The 18,383-nt window shown below is 35.9% G+C and overlaps 1 protein-coding gene across 1 annotated transcript in view; it reads right to left on the reverse strand.

Moving 5' to 3' along the window:
- The window catches only part of AASDHPPT (aminoadipate-semialdehyde dehydrogenase-phosphopantetheinyl transferase), a 32,275-nt gene that overhangs the window by 11,687 nt on the left and 2,205 nt on the right, over positions 1 to 18,383 (reverse strand). The window contains exon 3 of the mRNA XM_074570615.1: positions 240 to 361. Coding sequence (XP_074426716.1) covers positions 240 to 361 — 122 coding nt within the window. The remainder of the gene's footprint in view (positions 1 to 239; positions 362 to 18,383) is intronic.

Consider the following 18,383-nt stretch of genomic DNA (forward strand, 5'->3'; position numbering starts at 1 on the left):
TCTGGGTACGTGTTTAAAACTAGTCATAAATCCTTCTAGAAATGTCAGCTGTACTATGGTTCTCAAAGTTATTCTGACATTAAAAAAAATCACTAAAATATAAAACCATTAAAATATTATCTCCACATGAACATGCAACTATAAAATGTATACTATTTTACTATAATGAAAATAACAACAAAATATATCAAAAGAGAATGTGCAGGTTATAGCACTTTAAACAGGAAAAAAAGTATTACCCAGTACCGATGAAACATATCCAGCTGCATCCATTCATTACCCATAGAGCTGATTATACCCCACTCTGTTTCAGTAAACTGTCGGTTCATGATGCGAAAGAAATTTGGTATTGAGCTACTACCTATAAATTAGAAAGAGATATTTACAGAAATTTAATAGAGTAGTAATAATAAGCAAATGAATTACCTCATGTTATTGCTCTAGAAAAAACTCATACGGAAAAAAATTATGAACCAACTCTGCTCTACAATCTGAATTTACAATAGCCTCGAAGCAGGGATGCTGATGATTGTTCAGGGAACAGTATGAAAAAAACCAAACATTCCTATAGCAGAATTACTGCATTAAAAATGTGAAATGAAAGTCAAACATATGCATTTTCAGCATTCTCTAAAAAAGTAAGTATTTAACCAGTGCTGATTTTATATTAAAAAAAACTTATGTTCAGCTACAAAAGCAGCATGTACAGTCTTTGACATCTGACAGCTTGATCCAGTGACATTTGATAAAACAGCATGCTGTTTGTCAGAATTCATCACGCTATTCTGCCTTCTGCCCTTGGATGCTGGGATACAAGAGAAACACTTTTTTTAAGCACATGTAGAAATACAATCTCCCAAATTTATCACAAGCCTATTAAGCCTTTTGGATTTATTCTGCAAGAAAAATGGGGGTAGGGGAGATGCCCATAGTTACAGTAAGAAAAACATCAAGGTAAAAAAACCCCACCAAACCTTCAAATCCTTAAGATTAAATTTAAGCCTCCTCTAAAAATAAGCACAGCTGTGTAGCACTGCAGCAGCTCTTCAGGGGCTACACCACTTTCCCCCACTAGTCTAAATTTACTCTGCAGAAGACACTACAGACTGTGTGGTTCTATTGATCAATGGCATTTCTATAATACACTGGAAGCTATGGACCTCATTACACACTTGGCTAATCACCCATGGCCTATATCATTAATCAGCGTACCATGCAATCTGTCCAACAGGGCTTACAGCTGGCTAAACCAACAATGGCAGAAAGCAATCTATTTTCTTTAGTAGGGATAATAAAAATCTGGATAGAGACAATTCCACATAATTCCACATATTGAGACAAAAATTTTCATAGGTTATGTAATGTTCTTATTAAAAAGAAAATATTAGTTGTATTTAATCCAAAACACACTCTCCCCTCCCAATACCACAGTACTTTTAAGAACCCATCAATAAAAGGTTAGATGAAGATCCCAACCCTAGCTCTGCCACTGATTCTTTGAGTGACTACGGGCAAGGAACTTTTCTTCTCTACACTAATGTTCCCCATGTTAAACCTTCTCAATAAAGTTGTTGCCTTCTACAGATATCTAAGCATTATATAAAAACAGGTATTGGTAGCAGTAATAATTGATCTGAACGAACTAATGTCACACTAAAGCACACACTGAGGTTTTCTGACAATTTCCAGTTCATATTGCAAAGTGTAACCTGACACATACATCACACGAGACATGGCAGTGACATTTCAGAGATGCCCTCAATTTCATGTATAGACTAAAGCGAAGAAAACACCTTAAGACAGAAATGTTGTTGACAGTTGCAGTAGTCAGCTAATGGAAAGATCCAAAACCATCTAAGGACAGAATTAACTTTTTTCTCTCTGGAGAAAATGATGATGCTGAAAAAGAAAGGCAGCCACACTGTCACGTACATTTCGATGGATTACCAAGGCAAATGAATACCTGTCCAGTTAGACAATCCAACTTCCCCCAAACAATGCAAAATAACAAAAAAATACATTAAACTTGGAGAAAGGTTATTGTCTTTCATCTCTCTCAGTTTATATGGCGCATTTTATGATCAAATAACTCTTAACACCTGCTCCAAATGATCCACTTATTTTCTTTCTCTTCTTCTCTCAAGTACTTAAGACAACAGTGGTGAGGCATGACCTGGGGGATGAGAAGGGGACAAAACTAGAAGCAGCAGAAAGTTTTCTTTTAGATTATACCTTTTTTGCATTTATTTTGAGAAAAAAAAAGCCTCAAACGGACTTGCCACAATTTACAAAAAATTCCTTTGAAAGAATGGAAACAAGTCCCATATAGCAAATTATTCAGTTGGTTTTAAATTTCCATTTCTAAATTACCTCCCATTTGCCAACTTGTTTCAGAAATAAACTCACCTATCAACAATTATACCAACACTTGGACTTATTTCTGTGACAATTTCAATTCATTAATAATCCAAGTTCTAGTTTACAAAATAATTAAATTTCATTAAAAATACACCAAAGAGCTTTCTTGCCAAACTATTCCATTATGCATACTTTAGAGGTAACAGCTATTTTGGATACAATTTTGGATTACACACGGTATAGTCTACAGATGATCAACTGAGGCACAGGGCAAGACAGGGTACCATGGTCCTTCACTGAACGACTGAGCTTCCTATTCTGATGATAACTTCATAAAACCTTCTTAAGTATTTTTCCTTCCTGTGTTTATTGTCTGTCTTTTTGTCTCAGAGAAGTGTGAGAAAAGTGCTAAACATTTTTGGTAATTGCAAAGTCTACTCTGTAAAATTTAAGTGAATAAAGAAAAAATGTGCCTCAGTATTTTAATGATCTTCGTGAAGTCACAATATTTTCTACACAGAAAATACAAAGACCACGTAACAGAATACAAAAGAAACTGAAATGCTAGTTGGAACTCTGATAGGAAATAAAGGCAAGACAAAGCAGTATTTATAACGGTTATCAACCAGACAAATTATTCTTAGAAGTACTTTTAAAAGTTTCAGAGGATCTTCCCCAAGACTTGCAAAGTATTCACCACAAAAATGACATAACATGATAAATATTCTCATAAATATAGTCAAGTTTTGTCTTTACCTTCAGACTAACTAAAAATGTTAATTTAATAGCTGCATTTCACTGCGCAGTGGTTTCTTCTTCTCTACAAGATGATACACATTTTCTAAGAGAAATCTGAACGTAGTGTACATGTATGTATTTATGCAGGTGGAATTCTGGTACATAAATACTCTGAAATCCTTAATGTATGCAAACTTCAGTATTTTTCTGAGAGCAAATTCTAAGAAAATTCTCTGAAAAGATCTATGAACTGGAGAAGCGTGATAAAAATTAAATGACAGTAAAAACTTGAAAAACAGATTCTCTGAAGGAACAAATGCTTTTATTGTAATGCATACATAATACAAATACTTCCAGAAATACTTTCTGTCTTTACATTAAGACCAGACACTCATTAAAACTTATGTAATTGTACTACTATTTCTTACTTAACTCAGCACTAAAGAAAAAGGATTCCTTTAAGATATGCCTATGCAGGTTGTAGAAAACTACACATCTGACCTGTCTGTGCTTCTAAGCATCCATATGTTAACAAGCTTCAGAGCAGATGCCACACAGCTGGGTTCACACACTACTAAGCCCTTGTTCATGTAATCCAGCACTCCTTTCCCAGCATTCAGGGTTATTCAAAAAACCACTTAAACATTGAGCCAAAAAATTAGCTGGGGATACAACTCTGTGGAAAAATTTAATTGAAATGCTCAAAGCTGCATCTCAAATATTTCTTCTTGTAAGTCGTATTTACAGCTTCTGAAGAACTGAAATTTAGATTCTGATTCCAATAAATCAAATATACTTGAAGTAATCTTGTCCATCTCAGTGGCAAAGTGAGATTCCTGTAACAAAAATGTGTGCGCTTCAGAAAAAATATTTACGTATGAAATTACTTAAATTGGTGAGCATAAGGAAATTGCACAATATTTATCTGATTGGTCAAGCATCTGACTAGGTGAGGGTTCATCACTGAAATGGAATAAATTAAATTTTGCGATTTTAGGAATACATAAGAGATATAAGACATGTTTTCATAGGAGATTTCAAAAATAAGTGGAGTTGAAAGCAGAGGAAAACGGGAAGCTTGTTCCACAGATGGCTTATGAGTAATGGGAAAAGATATGTATCCCCATTAACTATTAAAACTATCTGAAAGAACAGCTGCTCACCTTTTGCTGGTTTTCTTTACAAGAAGAAAAATTGTGATAGGAGTAGATCTATGAAAATACTGGATGAAAGGTTTCAAAAAAATAAATGAGAAAAATGCTGATTTAGATTCTATAGGGAATTGCGAGAATGCATTTCAGCAGACAGAAATACTGAGCCAACGGCACGGAAGTTATTAACATGACAAGGGGGTAGGAATGAGATTTTTGAATTAAACATGAAACCAAACTTGCCTGGGTCAAGGGGATTAATGAAAATAAGCTCCACTGTGACTGAGAGTTTTCTTGCTTTGAAATTTATTGTATTGATTACTGTAAGTATTCTGTCAAAAATCTAACAATATCTCTTTTCACAATTACCCTCTATTAATACCTTAAAAATAAGATTAGTATAGAATCATAGAATCATAGAATCATAGAATCATAGAATTGTTGAAGTTGGAAGGGACCTTTAAGATCATCGAGTCCAACCTTTAGCCTACCCTGACAAGAGCCACTTCTAAACCATGTCCCTCAGTGCCCCATCTACCCTTTTTTTAAACACCTCCAGAGATGGTGAATCCACCACCTCCCTGGGCAACCTATTCCAATGTTTAATAACCCTTTCAGTGAAAAAATGTCTCCTAATATCTAATCTAAACCTCCCCTGACGTAACTTGAACCCGTTTCCCCTCGTCCTATCACTTGTCACCAGGGAGAAGAGGTCAGCCCCCATCTCTTTACAACCTCCTTTCAGGTAGTTGTAGAGGGTGATAAGGTCTCCCCTCAGCCTCCTCTTCTCCAGGCTAAACAACCCCAGCTCCCTCAGTCGTTCCTCATAAGGTTTGTCCTCCAGGCCCCTCACCAGCTTTGTAGCCCTTCTCTGGACACGCTCCAACACCTCAATGTCCCTCTTGTAGCGAGGGGCCCAAAACTGAACGCAGTACTCGAGGTGGGGCCTCACCAGTGCCGAGTACAGGGGGATGATCACTTCCCTAGTCCGGCTCACCACACTATTCCTGATACAGGCCAGGATGCTGTTGGCCTTCTTGGCCACCTGGGCACACTGCTGGCTCATATTCAGCCGGCTGTCAACCAACACTCCCAAGTCCTTTTCTGTCGAGCTGCTTTCAAGCCATTCTGCCCCAATCCTGTAGCACTGCATGGGGTTGTTGTGACCCAAGTGCAGGACCCGGCACTTGGCCTTGTTGAACCTCATACCATTGGTCTCAGCCCATCGGTCCAGCCTGTCCAGATCCCTCTGCAGAGCCAACCTACCCTCAAACAGATCAACACGCCCGCCCAGTTTAGTGTCATCTGCGAACTTACTGAGGGTGCATTCAATCCCTTCATCCAGATCATTGATATGAAGACTAATCATAAAATGTTACTAATATAGACACTTTTTCTTTTCAGAAATGCATATATCTGTTCAGTCATCAACGAAATCACTATAAACCTTATGAAAATCTAAGTTAACAGCTACAAATTTTGAATGTGCTAATTCCTGGTACTGTAAACTTTGAAACTATTTCCAATTCTTTGTATACATACTTCTTACTCGCCTATGCCTCTTAATTTCCTAACTTACAGTTAAAATACTCATCAAAATTTACACAGCTTCTTTTCAGGAGAACCTGGAAAACAAACTTTAATTCTTTTTAATACTGATCAGAATTATATTGCCCTTTCTCTCTCTTTTGAAAAAACATTTTCATTTGTATATGTTTTTATAGTTAACTCTTTTTCTCACCTTTGCACAAACTGTTGTGCATTCTTTCTTTCTGCATTTGTTCATGATAGCTAATATTCCGAAAGCATTTCTCTAGTCTACTGTAAACTCCATACTTTTGTTTGTTACAGAGCATGACACCCTCTAAAGACTGGAAGCAGGTTTTGTTTTTACATTGGATCACCTTGCTGAAAAGCAAGAGTAAACTAGAAAATTCTAATAAATTTAATCAAAACAAACTACAGCTTCTTTTCATAATATCCAATTAACTGACAACAATTTGTCCCAGTATCTGATTGCCTAACAAATGCAAACCTGTACGTTCATTTGCATTAGAACAAAATTGACTGGATGGTTTAGCTGTTCAGTGGCTGAACTTTAAAAGTGCTTTTTCCCTAGAATAAGTAGAGCTCTGCCTCCTTCCTGTAACACTCATTAACTTGCTTCTTAGGGAACAGTAGCCAACAGAGGAAAGGCATCCAGCAAAACTCTGACCAGTTCCTCCAGTTGGCGTCTAAAATAGTTTGATATTCACAAGAGAAGCTAGAGGTTTTATCCTCGGGACCAAGATATATTTTCATTGATTTTTCTTTAATCTACAGACACTTAAGCCTCACACCCCTACCACATCATAATGCAGATTTGAAAACAGAGTAATTTACAGAAAAATTAAATGTAAAATTAACATAGCTGTGAAGGCAATAAATTTCTTACCTATATACGGCTATTATTCCATGCTAATAAACTTTAAAGCACATTACATCCTTAAAAATGTAATCTGAGTAAACTGCCTTCCAATCATTAAAAAAAAAAAATAAAAACCTAACCCAAAAGTTAAGTTTCTTAATTAAATTAAAATACACGATTCCCTGGAAATTTCAGAAAGAATGAGGAGAAGAAATAGTGAGCAATACTGGAAAAGAGTCCAATATTAAACCTGGAAAGTAAACATGCTATATACAGGTAAGTGTGGACATAGGTGTGTGGGCATGTTGTAGCATCTTGGATTTTTTGCTCAAACTATTTACATTGAAATATATAATGCCATCTTTTCCACTGCAATGACAACTAGGTATTTTATTAATTTTTTGTAAAGACTAGGCCAAAAATCTGCTTTGCATTTTCCCCGTGAAACAGCAAAACCTCAGACCAGACACAAAAGATTGATTTTAAAAAGATGTAGGAGTGAAGAATAAGAAAACATACTATATTCTCTAGTCCTATTTGAGAAAATGCTTTAGAACTAGTGGATAAATACAGGGTAATTTTTCCCCGTTTTTCTACCTGATAAAAAGAAGTCAAACAAACTGCCTTTGTAGGAATATAAAAGACAATCATGATTGAGATCCACGTAAATTATGATACTAGTAATAACGAAGATTACCAACCCTAGGGCAAATACAGAAATTTTCATACTAGTGTTTTGTTTACAGTTACAAACATCAGGTCAATCCTAAATCAGCTTTGGTAATACAATGTACTCTTAACAAAGGTAGTAACTGTCCTGTTGTACCTGAAGCTATTAAAACCATGGCATGCCTTCTCAAAAATAGCAACCTTCCTCACTTCAGTTTTTATCAGTTTTACAGTCTTCAAATTGTTTTGGTCAGATAGCAACGAAATAGCTTAGATTGTGGTCTATATCCAAAACTATGGAAATTGAAAGCTAAAAGCTATTACTGACAGTTCATTGATCAACTAATCCCCTGAAAAAAAAAAAACCAAAACAAACAAACAAGAAAACCAAACCCCAAAATGCTAACAGACTCCTGATTGCCTTGAGTGGCATGAAAGAAAAAGGTCAGTTATCGAGAACTAATATCTAATCAATACGTATCAATTTATTTTCAGACATCAAACAGGCAAGGTGACAATGTGAAACGTACTACCTAGCAAAATGAGCAACTGAAGTATGAACAGATCAACCTACTTAATAATGTGAAACACTGGCTAGCTATAAATCCTGCAAACTAACAAACTATACAGGATCAATACATTTTGAGTAGTTGACTCTTGGGCTGACAATCCTTTCAGTGTACGACATAAACCATATTTGAACATGTTTTACTGTCTCTAAAGGAAACCAAAGCAAACTGATACAGAGAAAACATTTCTTTTGCAACAGATGCACAAGTCCTAATTGTTTATTAATACCACCTAACCCTTGTACAGATGTTTAGAAACTGACAACACAAGACAAATAATTAGCTAGATAAATGACTAACTTAGAAAGACCAGACAGAAAATTAACAAAGCATGTTTTTTCAAATCTATTGGCTCACACAGCTTTAGTGTGAATTGGAAATTGGATTTGCATTCTGTGACCTCTCTGCTTCCTGCCAGTATCCCGCAATTCTCCCAGTGATAGATATGTTAAACATCCATTCTTGTCATGTAACTACTGATGATATATTTTATCTTGGCATACCTCAGAGAAGCAGCATTAACTTTAAAATGACAGAAAATTTGAAGTTGCCTCCTTTGAATTACTCAACATTTCCAAGATTGTAAAAATGGAAAAGTCATGCAAAGACTGACATAATTTCATCATGTTTGATATTTTCTCTGCAGTTAGGATCGTTAAGCCTTTCCAATATTAGGGAAACTGCTAAGGTTTCAATCACATTACTGTGGCTGGGTCTAACAGCAGTGATGAATATTTAAGCAAGCTGCCCTGACAGTCATTGTTAAACAAAAGAAAGTAAAGAATCACAATGGATTAGATAGCTCTATCTACAAAACTGCACTGGAGAGACAGCAATTTTGACACAGGTATGGTTCGGATGGAAAAAAAGTGAAGACAAGTCACAAGCTATTAACTGGATACCTCACATCTGATAAATTTACAGACAGGTAGTGTATGGTCTGCAACAGATATATGGTTTTTGTAATTTATTCTGAAAATACAAAAAAATTCCAGATCTTCTCGAATTCTGTTCAGATTCCAGCATACTTTTACATGATCTTTCTATGCCAAACATTCAACTGTAAAATATACTTGCCATTGAAGAGCTTACTGACATAATCATACCTGGGTGCAAGCACATAGTTTTAGCTTGCTTCTGAATAGAGAAAATAAAAGTATTTACACTACTGTAGAACTATCAAGCGACCAGTTCTCTCAAACATTTTATTACATCTTACGAAATAACATACTGGACGGCCTTTCTAAACATACAGAAAGACTGTATTGACAATTGTCTTTGACAATTAATCCTTTGCTTGAAAATAAATATTTTAAAGAAAATCTACCACTTAATACCATCTACTATTCCCAGAAAACAGACAAGCAAAAACCCACTGGTATGAGGACGACCGCCCAATATCAAAACTGGATAATTTCGTACCTCCAGTGAAGAGAAATCAGATTAACTCTCACACTATATACTGTAAAACATGTGTGTGTACATATATATCTACACACACATATTCATATATATGTATGTGTGTGTATATATATATACACACACATATATACACATATATAGGGAGAAGAGAAGGCTCCGAGGAGACCTTATTGCAGCCTTTCAGTAGTTAAAGGGGGTCTACAGGAAAGATGGGGATAAACTTTTTAGCAGGGCCTCCTGCAATAGGACAAGGGGTAGTGGCTTTAAACTAAAAGAGGGAAGATTCAGACTAGATACAAGGAAGAAAATTTTTACAGTGAGGGTGGTGAGACACTGGCACAGGTTGCCCAGAGAGGTGGAAGATGCCCCATCTCTGGAAACATTCAAGGTCAGGTTGGACAGGGCTCTGAGCAACCTGATCTAGTTGGAGATGTCCCTGCTCATTACAGGTGGGTTGGACTAGATGAGCTTTAATGGTCCCTTCCAACCCAACACATTCTATGATTCTATGTCTATTAAAAAGCATATATATATATACACACACATATATATATGTATGCATGCATATATGGTGGTGGTGTGAGATGCTGTCCTGGGTTGAGTGACACAGGACTAATTTATCTTCTAATACTGGGGAAAACTCCACTTTTGGAAGACTCTAGTGTCTGAATTTCTGAAAATATTTCATTTATAGCCAGCTAGGCTATGTGGGATTCAAGGTCTCAGTGTTTTCAAGCCATGCCAGGTGCAAGGATGAGGAAGAGCAAGGCCTAGGCATTTGACCCAGGCTGGCCAACAAGATTATTTTATACCATGAATGTCACATTCTATATAAATTAGAAAGTTTGCTGAGTAGTTTCTCTCTCCCTTGATGGCGGCAGTCCAGAGAAACTCCTTACCCCAGTGCCGGACCCCTGAGGCCTTCCCTTCCTCCCAAAGCCATTACGCTCGCAGTGTCCAACATTTACTGTCCACTGCTGGGAGTGCACAGCTTCCTGCTCATAGAATTGGCTGAGATTAATTCTTGTATATCTTATATTAGTATCAGGATTAATACTGGTTCTTTAGTATTACTGTTAACTATTTAGTCTTATCTTATTACATCTACTTAGATTTCAACCCTTGTGTTTCCTTGCTTTCCCCAATTCCCCTTTCCGGGTGGGGAGGGGTCATAGGGTGATAGAATAATTGTCTAAATGGCAATAAATTGTTATGGGTTTTCTCAAAACGTAACAGATGCACAGACAGAAATTCCAGCACAAGGGGGATGACACACAGTTCTACCTTCGCATTGAATCAGACAGACTGCAAAACAATATTATCCAAATGGTATCGCTAATGATTGCCACTGAACCATAAAAGTATTAAGATAATAGTAGCAGGAAAGGGCAGGTACTTTAATGAAAATTTGATTATAGGGAAAGTATTCCCATCTCTAATAAACTAGTACCACTGCAGAACCTGTGGGTGCGTTGGGATCTGCTTGGTACTTGGTATACAAATGTTATATTGACAAAAGAGGAAGGAAAAAGCCAATTCTCAGTACCCAAGTCATCTTCGTCTTCCATGTGAATTTGACTACATGATTCACATTTCCTAACACCTCCTTGATTTGCCTAATGCAATTTTTTGCCCTCCTAGGAAGCTGTGTGACCTTAGAAAGCACATCCCCGCTTCTGTGTATACAGCGTCTTTCCCTCTTTGCCCTCATCAAAACAAAGTCCAAAAAACCCGCAAGATGACAGAAGTAGTATTAAGTGTTGTCAAACTCTCCTATACAACAGTGAAAGTAACCACGTAAGAACATGCTTTAAAAAAACCGACAACTTGTAAAGCCATTTGTTTGGCTTGCCAGCAGCTGAAAGACTGGCTCACTTGACAGCTAAAACCCATCATGCTTTGTTTGTTCTTCCCACAGAGAAGAGACAGCAGTCAGCTAGTCATTCAGCATGTTGTCCCCCTGCATCCTTCCCCCCTAACAACACACAAACTAACTTTTGAATAGCTCCAGACCAGCCCCTGCAGGAGCTGTCTTTATCCAGCCAACAGGCTATAGAAGAAAATGTAAGAGAAAGACAAATGTATTGCAATGTGGCAAAAGCAGAGCATGGCCCACAACTGAAAAACTGATGAACTTCAATTGCCCATTCACCTGTATCAGTTATATCTCGTAGATACTATCTCCAAGTGTTTGCTATGGTTCTATTAAATTGTGTTTTGCTAGGAAAAAGATATGTATATACACATTTACACATGTACACATGCACATTTAATGCAAACCCCAGCAATTCTTACGAACAGACAGAAAAAACTATACAGGGCAAGTAATTTTTTAATGCACTACAAGATTGGATTTTCCATTAAAATACAACTCAGCACGTAACACAGGCATGAATGCATAGAACTTAGAGCATCAACCTGATAAAGGCAAGAAAATAGTAGACAAATATTACAGAAGTAGCAAAAGTCTCCTGGTTGTGAAAATCTGACACGACAGCTGCAACCTGTAACCCTCCGTGAGAAAATAGGAAAATATTTTCCTTGTTAAAAATCAAAATATCTCTTAGAAAGGAAATAAGTCAAGGGAATGCAGGTGAAGCTATCTTTTTACAATTTCTGAGGGGAGATATTAAATATTTAAGACATGTTTCTATCATTTCATCAGTCTAAAAATCTGCAAATCTAAAACACTGCCTCCCAACCTTGAAACTAATAAGAGCTCCAAACTGTAATTCTTGCACAGACAACATACAAATAAGCTTTTGACAAGACAGAAAAAAGACAGCTTTCTCTTTTCCAACTCTAACAAGAAATACATGTAACTGTAGAGCTGAAGCTATTGGAAACAGGCAGTGTTAGCAAGAAACTCCTCAAAAAGCAAATTCTGAACACCTACATAATAATTAACTTAACCTTGGCCCTCCTGTCACATCTTTCTGCTAGACTTCCTTAATTTGGAAAGTCAAAGCTAACTGTCATTAGTGCAGGCTGAAAAGTAATTTTAGATTTGTTAAAAAAAAAATAAAATAAAATAAATAAAATCAGTTCTCTTTAGCCCCTCATTTTGAATGCTTACCTTAATCTCCCAAAAAAACAATTAAGGAGTAAATTGTGCAGAAGGATATTTTAGCAGAAAAAAACTCCAAAACAAAACAAAACTAAACAATCATTCTTATAGTTTCTCTTTGTTCCTCCTGATTTTTACTAAAAGCTCCTAGTTTAAGTTTTTTGCATTCTTAATTGTAAATTTATCCCTCATTTTAAACATATCTATTCTCCATAAATTCATTTTTACTGCTCTACATTTTGCTATCAGTTTCTACTTTAATCCAAATGGTCTTATGTTTTCCAATTAAAAATCAATAATAAAGGATTAAGATAGGCTTTTTAGACAGAAACAATTTCCCCTCAAAGAGGAGATTCAATCACAACATCAAATTCTCCTTTCACAGTTTATCAAGCATAGGTGTTTAATCAATTACCAGAATATCCAAGTGATTTTACAAATGTGATGTAATTCCAGGTTAAAACAGTGTTAGAAATGTGATTAAATAAAGCACTATAATGAAACTGCTATATAGTATGTATTCTTCAAAAACGTGTTTAAGATGGCTGTTTCTTCCCATTTTCAAATAGATCAAGAACAAAGAAGCTCCTCCCTGTTTACTCAGCATAACGGCATATGACCACTGTGATTCATTAGTTACAAGGGTATTAGTTAGCCCTTTTAACACTACTTTATATCCAAAAATGATGTGGTTTTATATTTATAAATTTTTACTTCCTTAATCAATTAGAAGTAACATTTAACCGAAATCCTTTGTTAATTTCTTCATCCCAAACAGTGCATCTACACATATACAGCTGTACCATAGCTAATAATTTGGCAATTATCTCCTGTAGTAAAAGATTAGATGCTGATTGCTGCTATGAGATTTACTGAAATACAACAGTAAAACCAAAAACAATTAAAACTTTGTTTAAGGTAATGTTAAGGCACCACAAGGACAAAAACACTCCAAAGAACACTCTGTTTTGCCATTTATTTCTAGGTCAAGAAATCCTTATTGCAAAAGCTGAAAAGCAGCAATTAGAAAACTATTACAAGTTCAAAAACTTGAACATGGCTGCTACATAAAAGACATGCCAAATATCTTAACTATGATGTAGGCGTGCCTAACTCTTTATTTAGTTTATGACCACCAAAAGAAACAGCACAAAGTTCACAACTGCTGGAGAGAAAAAGCTTTCCTCCACTACCTAGACTGAAATATGGTACTTAGCTTCTTAATGTGGGACTTAGATACCATGGTTCATGTGTGACATCTCTCTGATTTGAAGATTTCTACCATCTCTTGTATTATCTCACCTCAATGATGAAATAATGAAAATTAAGAGAAAAATTAGATAAGTTCTGTTCATATTTCTTTGCCTCAGAGAAAAACAGTTTCAAACAATCAGGTGTTTGCACATAATAACCTACTTTCTTAAAAAAGCATTTCAGGAAGTATTTTTAGATCAAATTAATTTTCGGTAAAATTCACATGCAGAAAATGCACTCTTTTGTGTCTTTTAATAAGCAAACCTAGCAGAAAACTGAAAGATTAATGAGAAAAGCTAATTTTATTGCATGTCAAATATTTAATTCTGGAATTACATTGGGACTGGAGATGTCTGGATCAAAGTAACTGTAATGCAATAGGCAAGAAAGACTGCAGGCTGACTATGAAAGAACAGGAATGACCTGCTAATTTATTTACCGTTGTAATTCCATCTAAGCTAAAAAATTGCATTACTGAAAAGAAATTCACTTGCACAGCAGGAAAGCTCTTGAACCTAAGATCTAAACTTTCTTCAAATGCTCAAAGCAATCTTTATTAAGCTATAATTATTTCCTCAGTCTCCAAAAATGTTCTACTTTATAGAGCTTAAGTGACTGGTAAATCAACATCCCACACACTACTTGAACCATGTTGACACTTGTTGCAAAATTTCTCGTCCATAAGTCAAAAATCAAATACATTATCACTAGCTGAGTTTTTCCACAGGAGTTAGTATTACCGTGAGAATCCTTCTCATTTATTTTGTAGAAGGGTTAAAATAATTCCATATGCATTACCTCTCTTGCCAAATAATGTCCACAATTACCTCCATTAACAAATTTACAGTACCGTGTGCTTTTTCCCAAATGACACAAGAGTTCATCTTAAACTGATCTAAAGAGAAGAAAAAAAAATCATTGATCTCAGTAATTCTTCAAAAACAATTCAAGGCCTGATTTAAATCTACAACAATAACCTGACAGATGAACAAAAGGCAACAACACACAATAAGCGAAAGAGGATATTTTCCTTTTCTACCATCACTGCATTATTTATTTAGTTCAATATCTGAATAGAGGAAAAAAAGGTGATAAACTGCTGCATACCTGTGGAACTTTTGTAGAACTGTCTCTATTTGCACTGCTAAGAATAGCTTCTTTTGTGCCCTGCCTTCACGTTCGAAGGCGGCTATGTCTTGCAATAGTTTCATTTTTCAGATTTTAATAATGCAGCAAAAGTAATATGGAAAGAGGTGCCTTCCTATTGCTCATAAGTAAAACAAAAATAGCACAGATTAAGAGACATAAAATGTCTATGTGCACCAGGTCTCCTGGTTACATGCTAGCACACAATTTAACAGCATATTTCTCAAAACTTTCAGATGCATGATACTCTCTTGTATATTTGCACTGCATATTTTGTTCACTAGTTGAACCATAAAGGAATATAAGAAGTAGAATACTGGAGACCTCAATCAAGATTCTGTTGGATAACACCACAAGATGAAGTACTTAAACAAGCATTTAAAAAAAAAAAAAAAAAACCAAACCCAAACCTACTGTAATGTACTTTGTACATCAGGAACTCTTTGTCCTTGTAGCTATTCCAGAGAAAGAGATTTATAGTGGATTCACTCTCAGAAATATAATGTACTCAGCAACTGCAGAGCACGAGCACCACTCAGTGGAACTATCAGATAAAACAATGCTGGCAAAGTCAAAGTTCTATGTTCATAGCACAACAGTAAAAACAGTTCCAGGTAGTTCTGTTAGAACAAAAATCTTTCTCAGAAAAATTTTAGGTGAAAAAAATGCTAGTTTTAGTTATATTACAGAAACTATAAATTTAAATTCTATCCTTAATATTGCTTATTTGCTGGCTCACTTCCCACATACAATTACTAAGTTTTCATTACTATCATATTTCTTTTCCAAAAATACAAATTATAATTTCAAAATAGGAAATGTATGGCTGTAAACAAAACCTCTTCAAAATTTGGAACCTGGTATTTTTTTTTATTTAATTCACAAATATTTACATAAAGTTACATAACGTGGACAACAATTGCACAACCAGGTGCTGACACATGAGTTATTTCTTCCGCATAATGACAAGCATTGTAGTTCCCTTCTCTCCTTATCAAAAGATAGAAAAGATGTATAGAAGTTGCTGACAGCTAAATTACTTCAGGACAGACTATGCCACGACTATTGAAAAGGAAAGCCAGAAATTTTGTAATGATGCATTCTGTACTCCACTCTGTACACTGAAGCCTGCCACCATGAATTTAGATTGTAGATACAGCAAGGCTCTACTAGCCGCTTTTTCAGTAAATATATAGCTAGATCTCTGATGAAAAAGGGAGAGGTGGATAAAGTAGCTATGGATAAAGGTGGATAAATGACCCGTGTTCAGGAATCCTAGTAGGCTGCATCTGTCACTAGCTCATTTCAGATTGGTCATCTGATGTAATTTTTCAGCATCACTTTATTACAAAAGCACCAATTTAATTCCATTATTTAGTCTTCGGAATAACGAGCATTTCCAGAATAACCACCATTTTTCTCTCTATGGGTAAAACCACTGAAGCCTGTTTGTATCGGATCTCACAGCATTACTTAGTCTCACCAGCTCATATTCACAAATTAAATCCACACAGCTCCTAAGTGCAGCTGCCCAGGGGGATGTGGCAACATTTGCTTTATGGTAAAAGGTCATGACTGCTGCCACCAACAATTCCAGGACATGTTGGCAGGAGCCTCTCTTGCTGCAGAAGAATTTCAGAACTGAATGTTGTATCTAAACCCTGTTTGTACTTAACTAAGAATTGAGTTTCGTTTCACCACTTTTGCTGTATTTCTGCTGAGATTAAACTCTTTCCTTGATACCAAATTCTACTTTAAACTTCACCTTCACGTTGTTATTTGGAAACCTAGGGCAAGTAATCACAAAGCTATGTGGCAGAAGCAGAACAGCAACGAAAAAATCATCAATAAGGTAAAACTCAAGATATTTTTTGTCCTAAACTGCTAAAGTTGATATAACTAAGCGTAAGCGACAATATATACTGATGGCCTAACTTTGATTCCACACCTCTTATCACAGCAGTGACTAGGGACATTGAATGAAGAATACACTCAGGCACAAGGTGAAAGAACCTTGATTTGTTCTGACGCTGCCTGCAGAACGAGCAATAGATCAATGAACACTGAGTCATCCACTATCTCAGCGATTTAACATGAGGGAAACAAGAAAGCAATAGTGAATAAATAAGTAAAAAATACATGTGAAAGGAAGTAATAGAGATGTTTGTTTTTTAAATAAAGCCAACTAATATTGAAGTTAAAAGGTATTTTTTTCTGTCAACTGGAAAAGAACTAAGAATATATTCCCGTACAAATCTGAATGCATTATGTTCCAAAATAGAGACGTAATACAAATACAGGTTTCTAAACCTAAATGTAAAGTTGAACATCTACTCTTCACAATTATTTCCTACTTTCAGGAGAGTTTAACACATTTCATAAGATTTGTCAGCTGGACATCATCAATGTGTCTTTAAAATGCCAGCTACATTTCCAGCTGCATAAAATAACAGCAGAGGACACCCTTACCTCCATATATGACATATATAAATGACTTTCAATTTTTCATTTCCCAAGAAAAGCTTAAAACACAAAGAAGAATGTTTGAACATTTTGATTTTCACTATTTACCTGGTGAAACAGGAAAGCTTTTTATAGTAAATAACTAGGGAGTCTTGTGGTGAGGCCTGTGGCAAGCCCAGACAAAGTGTTTCCAAGGACACTGGGTTTGGATACTAATTTTTTTCATAGCAGCCTGTACGGCGCTGTGTTTTGTGTGTATGCCTAAAACAGTGTTGATGCCACACCAATATTTTATCTACTGCTGCAGTGTTTGCACAGCATCAAGGCCTTCTCCGTCGCTCTGCCTCCCCAGAAAATAGGCTGGGGGTGCGCAAGACATCGGGAGGGGACACAGTTGGGACATCACTTTATTTTGTTTTGCCTGGAAAGGCTATGATTAAAGCACCAGCCTTGAGGTTAATCTGGTATTTAGGTCTTGCATTACTGTAGTCCCTTCAGGGGTGTACCTGTTCCAGTGTAGCCTTATCCATGGGCCACAGCTCCTGTCACAAAATACAGAACTGCGCTGGTGTGGGGTCCTTCACGGGCTATAGCATGGACATCTGCTCTGGCATCGTTAGAGAGCCTTCCTACTATAGTGAAAGCACCACATGCTGACTACCATCTTTAGAGTGAGGGTCTACAATAGATGGAAGTGAGTCACAGAGGAAAAAAACTTCACTTTGGATTGAAATAAAGTTTCTGTGCATCTTAGCTAAACATGCCAACCCAAAAATGTACACTTGTAATAATCATTAAAAAGCTGTAAAGTGATCAGAGAAAAAGTTATCCAGTTAGGGTTTATTTGAAGCTTTAGTTTACTACACAAATTATTTCATAGCATAAAATGCTGGGCAAATTGAAGATTATGAAGAGATATTTTCTAAGAACACAGCTATTACTGTCATACCTGGTTAAACATTTGACGAGAATTCACAAAAAATAAAATTCCAGTAAATGGCAAATACCAGGATGTCTATCTTTTAACCAAGTCATGCATTGATGAACATTTGTGAACTAAATGATCTTCATAAAACTGTATTTAAATACACTTTGCTACAATTCTAATTTATAATTTGGGTCCTGAAGTTCATTAATAT

This window comes from Larus michahellis, chromosome 1 (assembly GCF_964199755.1).
Source record: "Larus michahellis chromosome 1, bLarMic1.1, whole genome shotgun sequence".
Classification (NCBI taxonomy): domain Eukaryota; kingdom Metazoa; phylum Chordata; class Aves; order Charadriiformes; family Laridae; genus Larus; species Larus michahellis.